At 49.9% G+C, this 22,556-nt stretch overlaps 4 protein-coding genes across 4 annotated transcripts; 3 read left to right on the forward strand and 1 right to left on the reverse strand.

Moving 5' to 3' along the window:
- Positions 1–335: 335 nt before the first annotated feature.
- LOC311008015 (uncharacterized protein) lies at positions 336–2,193 on the forward strand (the record flags this gene model as incomplete). The annotated part of the gene is made up of 2 exons (XM_084001447.1): positions 336–447; positions 1,593–2,193. Coding segments are annotated over 2 exons (713 nt in total), but the record flags the coding sequence as incomplete, so codon positions are not given.
- A 3,010-nt stretch (positions 2,194–5,203) lies between these two features.
- Positions 5,204–11,635, reverse strand: LOC311008022 (cyclin-dependent kinase 2-interacting protein-like). Its single transcript, XM_084001455.1, has 5 exons — positions 11,409–11,635; positions 10,205–10,379; positions 7,895–8,018; positions 6,895–7,024; positions 5,204–5,457 (listed from the first exon to the last, which is right to left on the reverse strand). The coding sequence occupies exons 1-5, from the start codon at positions 11,413–11,415 to the stop codon at positions 5,258–5,260; spliced, it is 636 nt and encodes a 211-aa protein (XP_083857581.1). The 5' UTR covers positions 11,416–11,635; the 3' UTR covers positions 5,204–5,257.
- Positions 11,636–12,291: 656 nt separating this feature from the next.
- On the forward strand, positions 12,292–16,387 carry LOC311008014 (uncharacterized protein). Its single transcript, XM_084001446.1, has 4 exons — positions 12,292–12,348; positions 14,492–14,680; positions 15,917–16,261; positions 16,354–16,387. Exons 1-3 carry the CDS (start codon positions 12,303–12,305, stop codon positions 16,138–16,140), a joined length of 459 nt encoding a protein of 152 aa, XP_083857572.1. The 5' UTR covers positions 12,292–12,302; the 3' UTR covers positions 16,141–16,261; positions 16,354–16,387.
- Positions 16,218–18,995, forward strand: LOC311008016 (uncharacterized protein; the record flags this gene model as incomplete). The annotated part of the gene is made up of 3 exons (XM_084001448.1): positions 16,218–16,261; positions 17,032–17,073; positions 18,761–18,995. 3 exons carry the CDS (start codon positions 16,218–16,220, stop codon positions 18,993–18,995), a joined length of 321 nt encoding a protein of 106 aa, XP_083857574.1.
- Between the last annotated feature and the right edge of the window lie 3,561 nt (positions 18,996–22,556).

Consider the following 22,556-nt stretch of genomic DNA (forward strand, 5'->3'; position numbering starts at 1 on the left):
TGCTAGGATACTGATGCTACTGATGCTACTGTGTTGCTAGGATACTGATGCTACTGTGTTGCTAGGATACTGATGCTACTGTGTTGCTAGGATACTGATGCTACTGATGCTACTGTGTTGCTAGGATACTGATGCTACTGTGTTGCTAGGATACTGATGCTACTGTTGCTACTGTGTTGCTAGGATACTGATGGTACTGATGCTACTGTGTTGCTAGGACACTGATGCTACTGTGTTGCTAGGATACTGATGCTACTGTGTTGCTAGGATACTGATGGCACTGATGCTACTGTGTTGCTAGGATACTGAGGTTGTGTTTCTTCACCGTCTCTAAGGTGGAGCTGCCGTGACCCCCGTCGCCTCGGTAACGCCCCCCCTGAAGTCCTGCTCCGTCTCCGTCGCTCCGCTGGTGATTCCAGCTGGAACCGGGTCCAGACTGGTGTCCAGGTCAGCTGCCCTCAACAGCTCAACAGTCCAGCAGAGTTCACACAGATTATAGATCCAGCAACGATCTCATCTCAAAGCTCAGTTGTTACATTTCACTCTGAGTTCAGCTACTTTAACACTTTATAAAGGTCGTTCTGACCGTTGATACGAAATCTACTTTCCAGAGAAATATAGTCTGATATCAAAGACTTCAGTCAGAGAGGACACGCCCTTTTTTACCATATATGGTCGATGCAGTCAGAGAGGACACGCCCTTTTTTACCATATATGGTCGATGCAGTCAGAGAGGACACGCCCTTTTTTACCATATATGGTCGATGCAGTCAGAGAGGACACGCCCTTTTTTACCATATATGGTCGATACAGTCAGAGAGGACACGCCCTTTTTTAACCATATATGGTCGATGCAGTCAGAGAGGACACGCCCTTTTTTAACCATATATGGTCGATACAGTCAGAGAGGACACGCCCTTTTTTAACCATATATGGTCGATACAGTCAGAGAGGACACGCCCTTTTTTACCATATATGGTCGATGCAGTCAGAGAGGACACGCCCTTTTTTACCATATATGGTCGATACAGTCAGAGAGGACACGCCCTTTTTTACCATATATGGTCGATGCAGTCAGAGAGGACACGCCCTTTTTACCATATATGGTCGATGCAGTCAGAGAGGACACGCCTTTTTTTACCATATATGGTCGATGCAGTCAGAGAGGACACGCCCTTTTTTACCATATATGGTCGATACAGTCAGAGGACACGCCCTTTTTAACCATATATGGTCGATGCAGTCAGAGGACACGCCCTTTTTAACCATATATGGTCGATGCAGTCAGAGAGGACACGCCCTTTTTAACCATATATGGTCGATGCAGTCAGAGAGGACACGCCCTTTTTTACCATATATGGTTGATGCAGTCAGAGGACACGCCCTTTTTTTACCATATATGGTCGATGCAGTCAGAGAGGACACGCCCTTTTTAACGCCCTTTTTTAACCATATATGGTCGATACAGTCAGAGAGGACACGCCCTTTTTTAACCATATATGGTCGATACAGTCAGAGAGGACACGCCCCTTTTTAACCACATATGGTCGATGTAAACCTTGTCTCATGATCGTCTCTCTCTCTTCCTGCAGCTCTTCTGGCTCCGCCTCCGTAGAGGTGGCGTCCTCCGAGGCTCCGCCCCCAGGAGACGATCAGGGGGCGGAGCCTCTGCAGACCGACGTCCAATCAGAGCCGCCGACAGGCCAGGACCAGGTCACGGCCCCGAAGAAAGAGAACGCTTTGGGTTCGAGTCCCAAGACGGAGACGAAGGCACTAGAGTCAAACTCCGCCTCCTCCTCTTCTACTGGCCCCGCCCCCTCCTCTGACTCCGCCTCCTCTGGCCCCGCCCCCTCATCCTCCTCTGGCCCCGCCCCCTCTGACTCCGCCCCCTCTACTGTTCCCGCCACGGACCAGACGCCAGAGTCCGTCTCGGCCCAGACTCCGCCCCCCTCGCAGGCCGACGGCGTCGCCATGGAGACGGAGGCCGACGGCGTCGCCATGGAGACGGAGGTGAAGGAGGGGCAGGAGATCTACATCGAGACCGAGGGGGTGACGGGATCGGACCGGATCGTCATCGTCAACGGCGACGGAACCACGATGCTCCAGGCGCCGGACGGCGTTCCGCTGGCGGCCGTGGCGGCGCTGCTCGGCATCGAACCGCCGGCCGCCGCCGCCGCCGCCCGACCGCGCTAGAGAGTTAACCCTAACCGGACAGACAGGTGAAGGTGGAACGTTGGAACGTTTCGGCGTCTGAGCGACGGTCGAGTCGACCAATCAGACGCCGCCGCCACCGTGACATCACAATGAACTTCCTGAAGATTCCAACCGTTGAGAAGGAAACAGGAAACAGGAAGCGCCGTCCTCCGTTCTTGGTGTTCATTGGTTCGTTCAGTTGGTGATGTCATGATGACGTCACGGCGCCGGGCGGAGCTTCCTCGTTCAGTTGGTAGCGGTGATGAGGTCATGGTGATGTCATCAGCTTACCGCCGCCGGTTGTGAAGTCGTTGTGTTTGTAGAAGCTCAGTAGTTGTTGTTGTTTATATGTAGATACATGAAAACAAAGTTTACTATTTTATTACTTTTTATAAACGAACTTTATTGATTATTGATTATTGATCGTCATGGTGACCGTTCACTTTTCATGTTCCTCAATAAACTGCTGAGACAAACCTGAGTCGTCATGACGACGCTTCATTTATTAAAACATTAAACTTCACAAACTTTACAAACGTCTTTGTCAGCGTTCGATCCCGATCCCCATCCCCATCCTGATCCCCATCCCGATCCCCATCCTGATCCCCATCCCCATCCCCATCCCCATCCTGATCCCCATCCCCATCCCCATCCTGATCCCCATCCCCATCCTGATCCCCATCCCCATCCCGATCCCCATCCTGATCCCCATCCCGATCCTGATCCCCATCCCCATCCCGATCCCCATCCTGATCCCCATCCCCATCCCCATCCTGATCCCCATCCTCATCCCCATCCCCATCCTGATCCCCATCCCGATCCCCATCCCCATCCTGATCCCCATCCCCATCCCGATCCCCATCCTGATCCCCATCCCCATCCCGATCCTGATCCCCATCCCCATCCCGATCCCCATCCTGATCCCCATCCCCATCCCCATCCTGATCCCCATCCTCATCCCCATCCCCATCCTGATCCCCATCCCGATCCCCATCCCCATCCTGATCCCCATCCCCATCCCGATCCCCATCCTGATCCCCATCCCCATCCCGATCCCCATCCTGATCCCCATCCTGATCCCCATCCTCATCCCCATCCCGATCCCCATCCTCATCCCCATCCTGATCCCCATCCCCATCCTCATCCCCATCCCCATCCCGATCCACATCCTGATCCCCATCCCCATCCTCATCCACATCCTCATCCCCATCCCCATCCTCATCCCCATCCTGATCCCCATCCCCATCCCCATCCTCATCCCCATCCCCATCCCGATCCACATCCTGATCCCCATCCTCATCCACATCCTGATCCCCATCCTAATCCCCATCCTGATCCCCATCCTCATCCCCATCCCCATCCCCATCCTGATCCCCATCCGATCCCCATCCTGATCCCCATCCCCATCCTGATCCCCATCCTCATCCACATCCTGATCCCCATCCTAATCCCCATCCTGATCCCCTTCCTCATCCCCATCCCCATCCTGATCCCCATCCGATCCCCATCCTGATCCCCATCCCCATCCTGATCCCCATCCCGATCCCCATCCTGATCCCCATCCCCATCCTGATCCCCATCCTCATCCTGATCCCCATCCCCATCCTCATCCCATCCCCATCCTGATCCCCATCCTGATCCCCATCCTGATCCCCATCCCCATCCTGATCCCCATCCCGATCCCCATCCTGATCCCCATCCCCATCCTGATCCTCATCCCCATCCCGATCCCCATCCTCATCCCCATCCTGATCCCCATCCCCATCCTGATCCCCATCCTGATCCCCATCCCCATCCTGATCCCCATCCTCATCCCCATCCTGATCCCCATCCTGATCCCCATCCCCATCCCCATCCTGATCCCCATCCTGATCCCCATCCTCATCCCCATCCCCATCCCCATCCTCATCCCCATCCTGATCCCCATCCTCATCCTGATCCCCATCCTCATCCCCATCCCCATCCTGATCCCCATCCTGATCCCCATCCTGATCCCCATCCTCATCCTGATCCCCATCCTCATCCTGATCCCCATCCTCATCCCCATCCCCATCCTGATCCCCATCCTGATCCCCATCCTGATCCCCATCCCCATCCTCATCCCCATCCCCATCCCCATCCTCATCCCCATCCTCATCCTGATCCCCATCCTGATCCCCATCCTCATCCTGATCCCCATCCTCATCCCCATCCCCATCCTGATCCCCATCCTGATCCCCATCCTGATCCCCATCCTCATCCTGATCCCCATCCTCATCCTGATCCCCATCCTCATCCCCATCCCCATCCTGATCCCCATCCTGATCCCCATCCTGATCCCCATCCTGATCCCCATCCCCATCCTCATCCCCATCCCCATCCTGATCCTGATCCCCATCCCCATCCTGATCCCCATCCTGATCCCCATCCCCATCCGAACCCGGATCACCATCCGATCAGACGCTTCTTTTAGTTTACTGCGACACGGCGGATACACATGAAAACAGAGACGTTGTTTGTGAAAAACGAGTTTCCCTCTGTTGTATTTCTGATTAAATTAAACGTAGACGATCAGTTAGTTGTAAAACATTTATTTATTGATGTAAATGTGGTGATTTCTGCTCCTGAAGCTTCACTTTTCATTTACACAAACTGATCAATGAGACCAGAAATTAATCTGCTCCTTTCTCCACCGGCGTGACGACGTCTGGGTGACCGGTCGATCACAGGTTCGATCCCCTCAGCCGGCCGCCGCTGCCTCTGAGATGAGCCGAGCAGCGAGCTAACGTTAGCTCCCGGTGGCTGCTCCCTGTAGCTCTGCACTTCTCCCAAAACCTCGGAGCAAACTTCCAAACAGACGTCGGTTGGATAAACTGACCACAGATTAGAACTTTAGAGATAGAGATAGAACTTTTAGCTGCTCTATCGCTAAGCTATCAGTTAGCATTGCTGCTAGGCTAGCAGGTAGCATTGCTGCTAGGCTATCAGTTAGCATTGCTGCTAGGCTAGCAGTTGGAACGGATCGGGATCGGGAACTGACAGTCTTCACTACAACGAGTCCTGCAGGTCATGTGTCCTGATGACATCACAGCGGGCGGTGCCCCGTCTCCAGTAGCAACGCCTCCAGCTGCAGCCTGGCGTGCGGCGGCAGCAGCGGCTGGTGCAGCCAACACGACACGTAGACGAGGCCGAGGTCAGAGGTCGCGTGCGCCAACTCCCTGACGACCGTCTGCTTCAGACGCAGCTCGTTGCTGAACGCCGCCAGCAGCTCGACGCCGCAGCGGCCTGAAGCAGGAGGAGGAAGACATACATACAGAGAAATAAGTCAGAGATGGGACAACAAGGATGAACAACACCATAACATAAAATAAAATAATAATAATTATTATTTTATATTAACTCATTGAGTGCCAACCACGTAATTTCTCGTTTTTCGTTCCCATGCGTTGAGTGCCGAAAACGTAATTTTACGTTTTTTGCTTTTTTTTTAAATTATGAAAATAGACACTTTAATACACATTATATGTAAATTTGGGGACTCTACGACGAGGAGAACTGAAATAGATGACGATCAAAGTCACATGACAGCTCATGATCTGGAAGTTTTTATCATAACTCGGCTTCTGCAAACGAGTTCTGCATGCAGATGCAGCAGCTGCTCTGCTCTCACCCGCGCTGCTGCTCTGCTCTCACCCGCGCTGCAGCTCCAGCTGCTCCAGCTGCTCGGAGCAGAAACAGGAAGCTCTCAGCCGACAGTCCGCCCGGTCTTCAGCTGGAGCAACACCGTGTCCTCCCCAAAGTCCTCCCGCGGTAAAATCTGATGGTCTCTGGACCAAAGCAGACCGGCATCACCGACCCGTACCACAGAAGGACCGCGACCACCGGCGGGACCGGTCTTCCCGAGCCGCGGTGGCCGACTGACCCTCACGCTCCGCGGGGAGAAGCTGTGACACGGCACGGTGCGTCTGTGTTATTGTTGTTTAGTGGCGCCCCCCCCGCCCCCGATGGTGGTTTTGTGAATAGAACAACCATTGTTGTATATATTTATCTTATACGAGCCCTTTGATCCAGAAATGCGAGTGTCAGAAGAGCGACAGACACAAACAGAGCACCTTTCATAAAAGACGCTCTATCTCCTTTTCTAGAAAAAAAGGAGGGATTTTGGTGAAACCCAGCCATGTTTAGCTTGACTTTTCTCAGGAACAGAGGCACGTAGAAACAAACGGTTTGTGGCCACTTGAAGCATTAAGGTAAACCTTTCAATTGAGCCACAGTATGTGTTGGTGGCAATAATATAGAATACACTGTGGCTCTACATAAAAAGTCAAAAATGGTCTAAATTGCCGGTACACTTGACTAAAACTTTGGAAAGGAGCGCGGCACTCAATGAGTTAATAAAGGGTTAGTCAGAGGTTTCGGGGAAATACTTTTCATAATCGTCCAGTAATGTTTTGCTTTTTTTGTTATTGATCAAATAGATTTAAACAGAATTTAGTTCAAGTAAAAAAGGAGCGAATTTAGTTACAGAATTAGAAAATGTTTATGTGAATAAATAATTTTTCTGGTCGACCAGCTGGTCTGTGACGTCATCACCAGCTGGTCTGTGATGTCATCACCAGCTGGTCTGTGATGTCATCACCAGCTGGTCTGTGATGTCACGGACCAGCTGGTCTGTGACGTCATCACCAGCTGGTCTGTGATGTCATCACCAGGTGACCTCACCGAACTCGGCCGTTCTCCACGTGTGGAACAGAGGAACTTTTCTTCCTTCGGCTCCAAACTGGAATTCCTCCAGATCCTCGACGCCTCGCTGTGATGTCATCAGACGCTCCATCTTCGTCACCACGGCAGCCTATCAGGAAGAAGAGAGGAAGTGATGTCATCATCACCAGGTGTTTTTTCCTTCAGTTAAAGGGATACACCAACATTTTTTTTTTGTGTCTTGCCTCACTCCTGAGTCCATGAGCAGCAGATAGACACCATCCTTTCCACTGTGCTGCAGTAACCATGGAGATAGAGCCGTATCGCCATAATTAGCTTAGCTCAAACACTGGAAGTGTATGGGGTAGGCAGGCTAACACTTCCAGTGTTTGAGCTAAGCTAATTAGCGACTTTAGGTGGAGGCAGGCTAACGCCAGGTTCACACCGGACGCGGAAGCGCCGTGAAGCGGAGCGGCCGCGGTAATCGCGTGTGAGCCGCGTCCCTCCAGTTCACACCAGACGCTGATTTCTCCGCGGCGGTCGCAAGCGCTTCAGCTGTTGTTTACTCACATTCAGAGCTGTTTTTTTTACATCATGGATAAGTAAATAACCTCATATAAAATAATGCTGTGTGCTGTGGGTCAAACAACTCCCTCCACTTCCAAGATTAATTTCACGTCGTCCTTCACTTAACAAAAACTCGTCTCTGCCTCTCTCTCTCGCTCTTTCCCCGTTTGTTTGTGTGTTTTGTCTGAACTACACAACCTGTTAACTTGGGCGCCGAAGGGAAGCGGTCTCCGTTCCGCGGCCATTCGCGGCGCTTCGGCGTCTGGTATGAACCCGGCGTAACACTACCTATACACTTCCAGTGTTTGAGCTAAGCTAATTACGGCGATACGGCTCTATCTCCATGGTTACTGCAGCACAGTAGAAAGGATGGCGTCTATCTGGTCATGGACTCAGCAGTGAGGTAAGACACGGGGAAAAAAATGTTGGTGTATCACTTTAAATAAAGTTTTACCATTTTGTCGACGATGTCCTGGAGTTGGCAGCAGTCGTCCTGCAGCGCTGCAGCGTCGGGGGAGGGGGAGGAGGAGGGGGAGGGGGGGGGCTCGTCCACCAGCTGCAGCTCACGACTCTGAGACCTGAAGATCAAACAGACTTTAGGCTCCGCCCCCCGACCCAACGTCGCCATAGGAACCAGAATAATAAACCTGATTGAACTACTGTGTCATGAGGAAACTCTCCGACCTCTGTGACCTTTGACCCCTGGTGACGTTTACAACAAACTGATGAAACATGATGTTTTAAACAGGTCAAAGGTCGCGAGTTTCATCATGACACAATGAATCAATCAGATCAGAAATAAATCGTTGACTTGTTTACAGTCGGTTTGTTCTGAGTTCAGGTGCCATGGCGACCGGCTCCATGGCGACCCGTCACTCAGACGTGCGTTCAGGTGAAGTCTGTTCTGTTCCGTTGTGACATCATCGAGTCAGTGACAACATTACCCACAGTTCATAGCGCCGAGGTCAAACACACGGGACGGTTAAATAACGCTGCTCGCCACTGGACCTCACACAGGTGCATCATGGGTAACGTGGTGCATCATGGATCATCGCTACCCGATTAGTGACAGCTACGTACGGCAACTCCACTTGGACAAACTTAGTTGAATTGACTTCACTGCCCTGTGTGTGTCGCCATCTTATCTTTATTAGTAATGTAACTTTACTAGTAATGTAAGTTTACTAGTAATGTGAACTGAGGGTTGGTTGTGGTGGTTTGGGTCTTGATGCTCAGAAAACAGGAACAGAGGCGACTTTTAGTGTTTACTCTCGGCCTCATCACCATGACAACCACAAACAATCACAATCACTACACAACAACAGCTGTCTTATGACGGACGTCCGTGGTCGCTAGGCTACAACATGTCAGTTAAACAGACTGTCACTTTAAAAAATAAATCATTTTCACAGAACCGTATTTTAAATGTACAGAACTCTAAGCAGACGAAGCGCCCTGATGAAGTTTGTCCAGGTGGAGTCGCCGTAGACAACGATCAAAGGTAAAGGTACTTTATTGGTCACATATACAGCTAGAACAGTGAAGTTCTTTCTCTGCATTGAACCCTGAGGAGCAGTGGGCAGCCACGGTGCAGCCACGGTGCAGCGGTGCAGCCACGGTGCAGCCACGGTGCAGCGGTGCAGCGGTGCAGCCGCGGTGCAGCGGTGCAGCGGTGCAGCCACGGTGCAGCCACGGTGCAGCGGTGCAGCGGTGCAGCGGTGCAGCCACGGTGCAGCGGTGCAGCCACGGTGCAGCCACGGTGCAGCGGTGCAGCGGTGCAGCCGCGGTGCAGCGGTGCAGCGGTGCAGCCACGGTGCAGCCACGGTGCAGCGGTGCAGCGGTGCAGCGGTGCAGCCACGGTGCAGCGGTGCAGCCACGGTGCAGCCGCGGTGCAGCGGTGCAGCCACGGTGCAGCCACGGTGCAGCGGTGCAGCCACGGTGCAGCGGTGCAGCCACGGTGCAGCGGTGCAGCCACGGTGCAGCCGCGGTGCAGCGGTGCAGCCGCGGTGCAGCCACGGTGCAGTGGTGCAGCCACGGTGCAGCCACGGTGCAGCGGTGCAGCAGCGGTGCAGCCACGGTGCAGTGGTGCAGCCACGGTGCAGCCACGGTGCAGCGGTGCAGCCGCGGTGCAGCGGTGCAGCCACGGTGCAGCGGTGCAGCGGTGCAGCGGTGCAGCCGCGGTGCAGCGGTGCAGCGGTGCAGCCGCGGTGCAGCGGTGCAGCCACGGTGCAGCCACGGTGCAGCCACGGTGCAGCGGTGCAGCGGTGCAGCCGCAGTGCAGCGGTGCAGCGCCCGGCAGCCGCGGTGCAGCCGCGGTGCGGCGCCCGGGGACCTTTTTTTGTCTTCTAGGTTGCCTTTAACATCTGGCCAGGGACAACGGAGGAGAACTAGCCTTGTTGTCTAACTCTGGCCCACTTACAGTTTCTCTTTTAACTCTGTTGATTAGTGCTGCTCTGTCCCTATGAAATAAACTAATAAAAATGAAAAAAAAAAAAACTCCAGATTATGAGCCAGTGCCTTTGGTCAGTGGCGCTGACTGGAGGATTGATGTAGTAACCTAGCGACATGTTTTTAGTGGTGGGGGAGGGAGGGAGGAGGGGGGGGGAGACCGGAGCAGCCGGAGGAAACCCAGCAGACACAGAAAGGACCTGGGCGGCCGGGGATTCGAACCCAGGACCTTCTCGCTGTGAGGCAACAGTGCTAACCACTGTGATGGGTAATGTTGCCGTGGTGCATGCTGGGTAGCGTTGCCGTGGTGACCTACAGTCTGGCGTTGAGCACCCTGGTTGCCGTGGCGAGGCCGCGGTCGTTGAGCGTCTCCCAGCGCTGCAGCAGATTGAACCAATCAGCCGCGTTGTCTTTGATCTTCCGGGCGCTTCCCGTCACGGCCGAGCACTTCCTGGTTGATGACGTCACCGTGACGACGTCACACGAGTCGCCTGGCAACAGAGACCTCATTATCAATACTGATTATTGATTATTGATAAAAACACAGAGAGAATAAACAGAGTTGTAATGAACTGGTTTGAGCTTCACAGCTTCACTCCTTCACCTGACAGGATGAATGAATGAATGAATGAATGAATGAATTCATTTAAAACAGGGACGATGCACAAAAAACCTGAATCTTGTAAAAGACAGAGTACAACAAGAGAGGCAGGTACAGATATTAAAATCACTGCAATAGGACAGAAGTGACATACAGACCATAATATTTAAATATTGACAGAATGCAGTAATACAAGCAGAGAACAGGAGCCAAACCATGAAGTACAAACACTCTCATTCTCATCACACATTCACACACACACACACACACACACACACACACACACACACACACACACACACACACACACACACACACACACACACACACACACACAACTCAACAATGTGTGTAAACTTGCTCACTCTGTCTGGCATCATGATGTATAAAAAAAACACCAGACTTTCATTCTGGATTTGGATTTACTAAACAGATGAACTTTATTGTCCCCAGAAGAGGAAATTCGTCTTGGGCAAAAGTGGTTCTCCATGGTCTGATAGAGTAACTAGAGTAACTAGAGTAACTAGACTAACTAGAGTAACTAGACTAACTAGACTAACCTACTGACTGATAGATGAGTTATTAACTGATGTTCAGACTCTTTTCTTTGCAGCTTTAAACACGTGGTTTAGAATAAATATTGATGAAATGACTCATGTCACATAAAAACATAAAAACCTTTTAGACCTTTTATCTGATTCAAACTGGTCCAACATGTTGGTTTCTGATCTTAAATAAAGAGTTTTGGCTGTAAAAAGCCGGTAACTGTTCACATGTATCGATCACACAACTCTGATATCGATCCGTTATTGGTGACGCTGTTACAACATCACCGTCTCCCTGACAACGGAGCTCCGCCGCTTTATCAATAACTGGATCGATGTGTGATCAGAGTTTGTTTGTTTGTTTGTTTACTCACCCTCCATCTCTCCACGTTCCCGTCGCTGCTGCTGCACTTCCGGGTTCCTCCTCTTCTTCGGTGGTGTCTGCAGCTCCTCCTCCTCGCGCCTCCGGTCCTCCCGCTCTTCTTCGGCGGTTTCCCGTCGCTGCGACCGGATCAAAGAGAAAAGAATCGATCAGGTATCGATCAGGGATCAGGGATCACCGCGGCCTCGCGCTCACAACCTCCGCGGCCTCGCGCTCGCTGACGTAGCAGGAAGAAGGACGTCACGTCACGTCACGTCCCAGTGTCTCGCGCTCCTCTGACCAGCTGACGCCGCGTGACGCCGTGATGACGTCACCGCAGCAGCTTCCCGCCGAGCTGTGGCTGCACGTGTTCAGCTTCCTGTCGTGGCGGGAGAAGCTCCGCGTGCGCGTGACGTGCAGCTACTTCCGGTCTCTGGTGGACAGGTGTCCGGCGCTGTGGCGCGGCTTCGGCCTCGTGCTGCAGCAGCTGTCCCGGTTCGATTCCCGGTTCTGGCGGCTGGTGGCGCAGCGGCGCGTTGGTCGCGTGCTGCTGCGCGGCGGGAACAGGAAGCAGCTGAAGACGCTGCTCACCTGGTTGCCGGGGGTGACCGCGCTGCGATTGGACGGCTGGACCGAAGGGGGCGTGGCCGACCTGCGGCCGCTGCGGTCGCTGCGGCGCCTGGTGATGACGTCATCGGCGCCGCTGAAGAGCCTGGACTTCCTGTTCCCGCTGAGCCGCCAGCTGACTTCGCTCGGCCTCTGCAACGTGACGCTCCGCTGCCTGGACGCCGTCGCCGCGGCAACGAGGCTCCGCGCGCTGCTGCTGCACCACGACGGCAGCGAGCGCGTCCCCGCGCCCAGCGCCCTGTTGCCGCGGCTACCACAGCTCACACACCTCAGCTGGACCATGGTGGCGCACCGCGCGATGGCACCAGACTTCTTCTGCCCCGAAGGTAAACTAGCCTAGCCGTTTGAGCTAAGCTAATTAGCAACTTTAGGCAGGCTAACACTACCCATACACTTCCAGTGTTTGAGCTAAGCTAATTAGCGACTTTAGGCAGGCTAACACTACCTATACACTTCCAGTGTTTGAGCTAAGCTAATTAGCGACTTTAGGTAGGAGGCAGGCTAACACTACCTATACACTTCCAGTGTTTGAGCTAAGCTAATTAGCGACTTTAGGTAGGAGGCAGGCTAACACTACCCATACACTTCCAGTGTTTGAGCTAAGCTAATTAGCGACTTTAGGCAGGCTAACACTACCTATACACTTCCAGTGTTTGAGCTAAGCTAATTAGCGACTTTAGGTGGAGGCAGGCTAACACTACCTATACACTTCCAGTGTTTGAGCTAAGCTAATTAGCGACTTTAGGCAGGCTAACACTACCTATACACTTCCAGTGTTTGAGCTAAGCTAATTAGCGACTTTAGGTAGGAGGCAGGCTAACACTACCTATACACTTCCAGTGTTTGAGCTAAGCTAATTAGCGACTTTAGGCAGGCTAACACTACCTATACACTTCCAGTGTTTGAGCTAAGCTAATTAGCGACTTTAGGTGGAGGCAGGCTAACACTACCTATACACTTCCAGTGTTTGAGCTAAGCTAATTAGCGACTTTAGGTGGAGGCAGGCTAACACTACCTATACACTTCCAGTGTTTGAGCTAAGCTAATTAGCGACTTTAGGCAGGCTAACACTACCTATACACTTCCAGTGTTTGAGCTAAGCTAATTAGCGACTTTAGGTAGGAGGCAGGCTAACACTACCCATACACTTCCAGTGTTTGAGCTAAGCTAATTAGCGACTTTAGGCAGGCTAACACTACCTATACACTTCCAGTGTTTGAGCTAAGCTAATTAGCGACTTTAGGTGGAGGCAGGCTAACACTACCTATACACTTCCAGTGTTTGAGCTAAGCTAATTAGCGACTTTAGGTGGAGGCAGGCTAACACTACCTATACACTTCCAGTGTTTGAGCTAAGCTAATTAGCGACTTTAGGCAGGCTAACACTACCTATACACTTCCAGTGTTTGAGCTAAGCTAATTAGCGACTTTAGGCAGGCTAACACTACCTATACACTTCCAGTGTTTGAGCTAAGCTAATTAGCGACTTTAGGTAGGAGGCAGGCTAACACTACCCATACACTTCCAGTGTTTGAGCTAAGCTAATTAGCGACTTTAGGCAGGCTAACACTACCTATACACTTCCAGTGTTTGAGCTAAGCTAATTAGCGACTTTAGGTGGAGGCAGGCTAACACTACCTATACACTTCCAGTGTTTGAGCTAAGCTAATTAGCGACTTTAGGTGGAGGCAGGCTAACACTACCTATACACTTCCAGTGTTTGAGCTAAGCTAATTAGCGACTTTAGGCAGGCTAACACTACCTATACACTTCCAGTGTTTGAGCTAAGCTAATTAGCGACTTTAGGCAGGCTAACACTACCTATACACTTCCAGTGTTTGAGCTAAGCTAATTAGCGACTTTAGGTGGAGGCAGGCTAACACTACCTATACACTTCCAGTGTTTGAGCTAAGCTAGTTAGCGACTTTAGGTGGAGGCAGGCTAACACTACCTATACACTTCCAGTGTTTGAGCTAAGCTAATTAGCGACTTTAGGTGGAGGCAGGCTAACACTACCTATACACTTCCAGTGTTTGAGCTAAGCTAATTAGCGACTTTAGGTGGAGGCAGGCTAACACTACCTATACACTTCCAGTGTTTGAGCTAAGCTAATTAGCAACTTTAGATGGAGGCAGGCTAACACTACCTATACACTTCCAGTGTTTGAGCTAAGCTAATTAGCGACTTTAGGTGGAGGCAGGCTAACACTACCTATACACTTCCAGTGTTTGAGCTAAGCTAATTAGCGACTTTAGGTGGAGGCAGGCTAACACTACCCATACACTTCCAGTGTTTGAGCTAAGCTAATTACGGCGGTACGGCTCTATCTCCATGGTTACTGCACGCACAGTCAAAAGGATGGTGTCTATTGGTATTGTTGGTGTGTAACAGCCTGAGGTTAACCAGGTACCTGTACAGGTAACAGTGTGTGTGTGTGTGTGTGTGTGTGTGTGTGTGTGTGTGTGTACAGGTGAGACGCTGCAGCTGTGCGACCTGCAGCTGTTGAACTACGACGCCATGGTAACACAGGAAGTGCTGCGGCCGTTGTCACGGTTACGCAGTCTGTCGGTCTTCCACCTGTACTCAGTTCCTGGTCCGACGTGTCACCTGATCACCTGGATGACATCACTACCCCAGCTGCAGCGGCTCGCGGTGCACGGTGAGTCTCTAACGGGACTCTAGTGGTCTCTAGTGGTCTCTAGTGGACTCTACTGGGACTCTAGTGACTCTATTAGACTCTACTGGTCTCTAGTGGACTCTACTGACTCTAATGGGACTGTACTGGTCTCTACTGGGACTCTAGTGGTCTCTACTGGGACTGTAGGCCTACTGTGTTTCTATTAGACTCTACTGGGACTCTAGTGGTCTCTACTGACTCTAATGGGACTGTACTGGTCTCTACTGTGTTTCTATTAGGCTCTATTAGACTCTACTGGGACTCTAGTGGTCTCTAGTGACTCTATTAGACTCTACTGGTCTCTAGTGGACTCTACTGGGACTCTAGTGGTCTCTACTGACTCTACTGTGTTTCTATTAGACTCTATTAGACTCTACTGGTCTCTAGTGGTCTCTAGTGACTCTATTAGACTCTACTGGGACTCTAGTGGTCTCTACTGACTCTACTGTGTTTCTATTAGACTCTAACGGGACTCTAGTGTGTTTTACAACAACGTGATTCTCTGAGTGTACGGTAACTTCCTCTTTGGTTTCAGCTCCATCGACGTCTCACAACAACAGAACTCACAGACACAATAAACAACATTTCAAGAATAGAAAAGTATAAATATAAAATAACCTACAACAGAAACTGTAGAAAATAATATATAACCCTAACCCTAACTAGCCTTTAATTGTTAACGACGCGTTTGGGCGTCGAGCTTCATCAGGGAGTCACACAGATGAGTCAGAAACACAGAGGTCTTTGTCTTGGTGTTCAGCCAATCACAAGCCGCCACTAGAACGGGCGTAACCACAGGTGAAGTGAAATAAAGAGAAAACAACAGTCGGTATAAAAACATTTCAGATGATAAAACACAACAACTTCCTGGATGAGGAACAAACATCCCAGAGCCCGAGAGGAAAAAAAAAGTTTAGATCTTTATTCAGTCTGATGTTTACCCACAGAATAAAAATCAAATCAAATCAAAATAAAAATCTTAATTTTTTCTTTTTGCCTGATATAACATTCTTTTACTTCTGACATGTTGACATCACATGTTCCAGCAGTAGGTAGTAAACAGATCATATCATACTATTTTCTTTTGTTTTTTGCTCTTTTTACATTTTGATAAAACATTCTTATACAGTTTGGATCATGTTGATCCAGATGAAACCCTGACGTTCTTCCTGTGTTGTGTGACGTCGTCATGACGACCGTGTCTGTCCCGTCCAATAGGAGGCCACCCTCTGTCTGCGTACGTGGACTTCCTGCCGGCGTCGCTGCTCAGCCTGACTCTGTGTGTGGACCTGCAGCCGGAGGATCTGCAGGTGGTGTCGCAGCGCGTTCCTCTGCTGCAGCAGCTGCACCTGGAGCCCTGGAGCAGCAGCTCCCAGCTGGTCGGGACGATCCCCACGCTGTTCCCTCATCTTAAGACGCTACGCATCAGGTTAGTTCCCTAACGCTGTTCCCTCAGCGCGTTCCTCTGCTGCAGCAGCTGCACCTGGAGCCCTGGAGCAGCAGCTCCCAGCTGGTCGGGATGATCCCCACGCTGTTCCCTAAGCTCACCACGCTGCGTATCAGGTTAGTTCCCTAACGCTGTTCCCTAAGCTCACCACGCTACGTATACGGTTAGTTCCCTAACGCTGTTCCCTCAGCGCGTTCCTCTGCTGCAGCAGCTGCACCTGGAGCCCTGGAGCAGCAGCTCCCAGCTGGTCGGGACCATCCCCACGCTGTTCCCTAAGCTCACCACGCTGCGTATACGGTTAGTTCCCTAACGCTGTTCCCTAACGCTGTTCCCTCAGCTCACCACGCTGCGTATCAGGTTAGTTCCCTAACGCTGTTCCCTAACGCTGTTCCCTAAGCTCACCACGCTACGCATCAGGTTAGTTCCCTAACGCTGTTCCCAAAGCTCACCACGCTGCGTATACGGTTAGTTCCCTAACGCTGTTCCCTAAGCTCACCACGCTACGTATACGGTTAGTTCCCTAACGCTGTTCCCTAAGCTCACCACGCTGCGTATACGGTTAGTTCCCTAACGCTGTTCCCTAAGCTCACCACACTACGCATCAGGTGAGTCTGTTCCCTAACGCTGTTCCCTAAGCTCACCACGCTGCGTATCAGGTTAGTTCCCTAACGCTGTTCCCTAAGCTCACCACGCTGCGTATCAGGTTAGTTCCCTAACGCTGTTCCCTCAGCGCGTTCCTAAGCTCACCACGCTGCGCATACGGTTAGTTCCCTAACACTGTTCCCTCAGCTCACCACGCTGCGTATCAGGTTAGTTCCCTAACGCTGTTCCCTAACGCTGTTCCCTCAGCGCGTTCCTAAGCTCACCACGCTGCGTATACGGTTAGTTCCCTAACGCTGTTCCCTCAGCTCACCACGCTGCGCATACGGTTAGTTCCCTAACGCTGTTCCCTAACGCTGTTCCCTAACGCTGTTCCCTAAGCTCACCACGCTGCGTATCAGGTTAGTTCCCTAACGCTGTTCCCTAACGCTGTTCCCTAACGCTGTTCCCTCAGCTCACCACGCTGCGCATCAGGTTAGTTCCCTAACGCTGTTCCCTAACGCTGTTCCCTAAGCTCACCACGCTGCGTATCAGGTTAGTTCCCTACGCTGTTCCCTCAGCTTCAGACGCTACGCATACGGTTAGTTCCCTAACGCTGTTCCCTCAGCTTCAGACGCTACGCATACGGTTAGTTCCCTAACGCTGTTCCCTCAGCTTCAGACGCTACGCATACGGTTAGTTCCCTACGCTGTTCCCTCAGCTTCAGACGCTACGCATACGGTTAGTTCCCTACGCTGTTCCCTAAGCTCACCACGCTACGTATACGGTTAGTTCCCTAACGCTGTTCCCTCAACTCACCACGCTGCGTATACGGTTAGTTCCCTAACGCTGTTCCCTAAGCTCACCACGCTACGCATACGGTTAGTTCCCTAACGCTGTTCCCTCAGCTCACCACGCTACGTATCAGGTTAGTTCCCTAACGCTGTTCCCTCAGCTTCAGACGCTATGCATACGGTGAGTCTCTGAGTCGTCGCCAAGAGAATGGCCGTAGCACCGTGACGTCAGCCAGTGGTTTGGAGGAGTCTGTTTTGTGTCTCTACTACGGGGGTTTGAACCGCGCCATGTTGGATTCTACTGCCATATTTGGAGCGGTGCGGCCGTTGGCCGGCCGAGGACCCGCCCACTGGCCTCGTAGCAGCGGTCTCTGGACCTGTCACTCAACGTTTCTGCTCCCTAATTGGCCAGAACTTTAAACCTAATAACAGTAAAACGGTAGAGTTAAAAACGCGGACGGCCCTTTCCTGCGTGTCATTCCCCCTCTCTCTGCCTCCCCATTTCCTGTCTCTCTCTCGACTGCACTATCGATTAAAGGCAATAAAAGCCCCAAAAAATATACTTAAAAAAAATAAAATTATTTATTGGACAACTGCAGTACAGCATAAGAAATGTATATATATTATAGTATATATGTTTCGGTGACTTCCTGTTTGTCTTGACGGCAGCTGGAAACTGTCCAACTGGACTGCTGCTGCTGCTGCTGCTGCTGCTGCTGCTGCTGCTGCTCTCGGTGCGGTGCGGTGCGGTGCGGTTAGGGTTAACCCTTCATCTGCAACGAGCTGTTGTGACGTTGTGTCTGTTGTTTTCCTTTTAAATCAGTTCAATATCAAGTGGTAATTCCACCTGCCACCTCTCTCTCTCTCTCTCTCTCTCTCTCTCTCTCTCTCTTGTCTCTCTGGCTCTCAGACACATTGAATGATCAAAATGATGAAGATTATGTCACAGTGTGTGTGATATTCACAACACACACACACTGTAATAATATCTGCAGCTATTGATTGACCTGCTGCTGTTTTTGAGGTTTTTTCTCCTTAAATTAATTGTTTTCTGTTTGTGTTTATACTTTTAATATAAAGTGTCATGGCTGCTCTGTTGCCGTGTCGCGCTATGGGTCTGTAGAATCTCCTGCTTCTTTGTCCTCGGCCAATCACATCCCTGTTTCTGTGGTGACGTTGTGGTTTGTGTTGTTGTGACGTTGTGTTGTTGTGTTGTTGTAACGTTGTGTTGTTGTGTTTTAGACACCAGCACGTGTCTGACGGAGACTTCCTGCAGCTGCAGCAGCTGCAGCATCTGGAGACTCTGGAGGTTCTGGACTCGTTCCACCGCCCCGACCCCCGGGACCCGAGCCGGGTCGTCGACCAGCCAGGTCCTCGGCTGCTGCAGCTCATCACCGACCTGCAGGAACGGACCAATCACAGGGTCCGAGTCCTCACCAGCTCCCACAGGGACCTGCTCAGCTGCGACTGCATCTGACCAATCACAGACCGGCTGGTCTGACCAATCAGAGACCGGCTGGTCCGACCAATCACAGACCGGCTGATCTGACTGGTCCGACGCCGCAGGTGGAGGCGGTTTCCAATGAAACAAAGAATCCAAAGATTTTAAATGATTCTTTCACTAATCGTGTCAGTTTGTGCCTTCTGCCATCACTGCTGCATTCTGGGTAAAGCTGAATGTTGCATTCTGGGTAAAGCTGAATGTCACTGCTGCATTCTGGGTAAAGCTGAATGTTGCATTCTGGGTAAAGCTTCACGTGTTTACAGGTAAACCACAGCAGCGCTGGATGAATCAAATCAAATCAAACTTTATTTATAGAGCACTTTTCCTACATGAACATGTAACACAAAGTGATTTAACTCTTTACACACGGAGAGAAAGAAGAGAAAGAGAAACAAGAAAAGAAAGAAAGAAAAAAAACATCCAACATGAGTGTGAAAGACACAAGTTAAAGGTACAGTCTGGAGTTTTGTTCGTTGCAGTTTATAAACCAAACATTGAAACTGGCCCCTCCTCCTCTGGTGCTAAGCTACGTAGCTTCCTGCCCCAGACAGCAGCCGTTGTCATGACAACAAAGATACACAGAAAACACCGACTGTCTAGCTCCACCCAGAAACATCCCATAACAAAACCTGAACAAAACAGAGCAAAAGACCATAATATCGGCAGGGGGAGGGGGGAGGGGGGACACATCCCCCACCACACAGGACTAGAAGCCCAGAGTGACGATTAAGACGGATTTCATTTGTACAAGTCTAATGTTTATTTTTGGGGCACAAAACTCCAGACTGAACCTTTAATGACCAGCGAGTCGTCAGATAAAGTAGAGCCTTGTTTTTCAAACGGGGTACGCAAGATTTAAATATATATACATTTAAAAATATATTGATAGAAACAGGGACGAAGACGGTGAAACCAGAAGAACACGATGAAGGGATTTTATTTATCTATAATTCATTTCACAGATTCTTATTATAATCTTTATTCTAATCCCAGAAAACGGGTTAGTTCTAATCCCAGGGTTAGTTCTAATCCCAGGGTTAGTTCTAATCCCATGGTTAGTTCTAATCCCAGGGTTAGTGGGTTAGTTCTAATCCCAGGGTTAGTGGGTTAGTTCTAATCCCAGGGTTAGTGGGTTAGTTCTAATCCCATGGTTAGTTCTAATCCCATGGTTAGTTCTAATCCCAGGGTTAGTGGGTTAGTTCTAATCCCAGGGTTAGTGGGTTAGTTCTAATCCCAGGGTTAGAGGGTTAGTTCTAATCCCAGGGTTAGAGGGTTAGTTCTAATCCCAGGGTTAGGGGGGTTAGTTCTAATCCCAGGGTTAGAGGGTTAGTTCTAATCCCAGGGTTAGTGGGTTAGTTCTAATCCCAGGGTTAGAGGGTTAGTTCTAATCCCAGGGTTAGGGGGTTAGAGGGTTAGAGGGTTAGTTCTAATCCCAGGGTTAGTGGGTTAGTTCTAATCCCAGGGTTAGAGGGTTAGTTCTAATCCCAGGGTTAGTGGGTTAGTTCTAATCCCAGGGTTAGAGGGTTAGTTCTAATCCCAGGGTTAGTGGGTTAGTTCTAATCCCAGGGTTAGTTCTAATCCCAGGGTTAGTGGGTTAGTTCTAATCCCAGGGTTAGTGGGTTAGTTCTAATCCCGGGGTTAGAGGGTTAGTTCTAATCCCAGGGTTAGGGGGTTAGGGGGGTTAGGGGGTTAGACGGCGTGTGAAGTTGATGATTGTTCTTGTGCACAAACCTTTTTAATCCAGTTGATTCTTTTTCAGTTTGTATTTTTATATATTTTTACTACACACGATCGATGTTTTAGTCATAATGTTCATGAATCACTGCTGTGTTGAGGCGCTTCACGCTGCTGTCATGACGACCAGAGCAGGAGCTGAAGCCACGCCCCCTCATCTGTGACATCATCTGATCAATATTAATGTAATAAAATTATATTAATTTGTGTGTAAGAGATTTAACCAACTGATCATGTGATTCATGTGTTTTAATTTATGATGAAAATGAAATGAATTAACGATGAGAATCAGAGGAAGTTGATGAGTTGATGGAGGAACGATTCATGTCCAGATGTTTGTAAACCAGATGTTTGTAAACCAGATGTTTGTAAACCAGATGTTTGTAAACCAGATGTTTGCTCTGTTCGTCCTGTTTCACATTAAAACTCACTGAGTGGAAGAATCTTGACTCCTCTGCTCGTCCCTCTGGAGACTAATGGCTTCATGCTCAGCTCATGGATCTATAATAATGATATAATACATCCATGCTACAGCTCCACTACTTCCTGAACTGAAAGCAGAAGTAAGCGATCCGGTGGTTTTGGCTAATGCTGCGTTCCAGGCAGGCTTTTGAAACCGTAAATTACAGCTTCAAGTCACAACTTACGACTTAGTAGCGTTTCAGGCAACCCACTCGTGTTTCTCCGACCTGTTTTACCTGTGAAAGTCACTATAACGGCCACTCGTAACTTCTGACCCGTGAACTCGTACCAGATCGAACTGGTACCACTTCACAGGTCAGAAAAACACGAGTTACGAGTTGCCTTGAACGCACCATAACGTCTTGTCAGCCGATGGAGTTAGCAGCCCCCGCCCTCGTCATGGATCTATTGGTCCTCGTCCCTACGTCACCACATTCAGGCGCATCCCTTGGCTGCACACACAGAGAGGACTGCCCCTTTATGCCGTTCTCTCTCCTCATTGGATAAAGGTTGTAGGATACAAGGAAAGTTTTCTCCTTGGCTCAGAGCAGAGCAGAGTGACTGACAGACCCGTGTTTCAGACCAAACACTCTATAGAAGTGATTGCTGTCGGAAGATACAACTATTTAAGACTTAGATTAACACAAACATTCACCTCACTTCTGCTTTAATAGAGTTAGTACCAGAAGGAACAGCATCCATTACAACTCACAGGAATACCACATGTTGAAAGGAATTCAGTGTAATTTAGTACATTTCCATTATCATTGAGTAGTTGGGAAACTAAAATAATGTTTTTATCAAACCATGAATTAAGAAATAGAGATTTATTTTTATATTTGATGTGTTGATTGTTCCAAATGAAGCATCTATGTGGAGAGAAGTTGTGTTTCTAGATTAAAGACCGAGCCAACAGCATTAATTTATGAAAGTTGGATAGAATTTGGGGAGGTTTTCTATTTTATAATCACATAATAACACATGTTCAAGGCCTCCAATGGTAGAACAAAGACATTTGGGTCTAAAATTCCAGATGGATGTAGGATTATGTAAGAACTGCTTTATCCAGTTCATTCTAAAGGTAGGCTGAGGGTAGTAAAGTCAAGAAAATTTAGACCACCAGACTCATAAGTGTTCATAATAACAGATTTTTTCACATAATGCGTCTTGTTTTTCCAAATAAGTTTTCAGAGCACCTATCTGTCTGATTTTTAGGTGATTTTGTTTTTAACAGGTATATTATGAATCAGTTTTTAAGAGGAAAAAGCTCACATTTCTTCAGCTTTAAGGCAAGTCCAGAAGCTGCAGAGAAAACATCTATTGTATGGATAGCAATGG

Source organism: Trachurus trachurus (assembly GCF_905171665.1).
Source record: "Trachurus trachurus genome assembly, contig: scaffold_81_arrow_ctg1, whole genome shotgun sequence".
Taxonomy (NCBI): domain Eukaryota; kingdom Metazoa; phylum Chordata; class Actinopteri; order Carangiformes; family Carangidae; genus Trachurus; species Trachurus trachurus.

Bases quoted from the DNA above. Each gene is read 5' to 3' on its own strand.
- LOC311008022 (XM_084001455.1), bottom strand. The intron at 7,025-7,894 runs GTAAAACTTTAT...TCTTCCTGATAG, and splicing joins AGGACATCGTCGACAAAATG to GCTGCCGTGGTGACGAAGAT. The intron at 5,458-6,894 runs GTGAGGTCACCT...CTCCTGCTTCAG, and splicing joins GTGGAGAACGGCCGAGTTCG to GCCGCTGCGGCGTCGAGCTG.
- LOC311008014 (XM_084001446.1), top strand. From the start codon at position 12,303: ATGGTGGCGCACCGCGCGATGGCACCAGACTTCTTCTGCCCCGAAG. The intron at 12,349-14,491 runs GTAAACTAGCCT...GTGTGTGTACAG, and splicing joins AGACTTCTTCTGCCCCGAAG to GTGAGACGCTGCAGCTGTGC. The intron at 14,681-15,916 runs GTGAGTCTCTAA...CCCGTCCAATAG, and splicing joins GCAGCGGCTCGCGGTGCACG to GAGGCCACCCTCTGTCTGCG.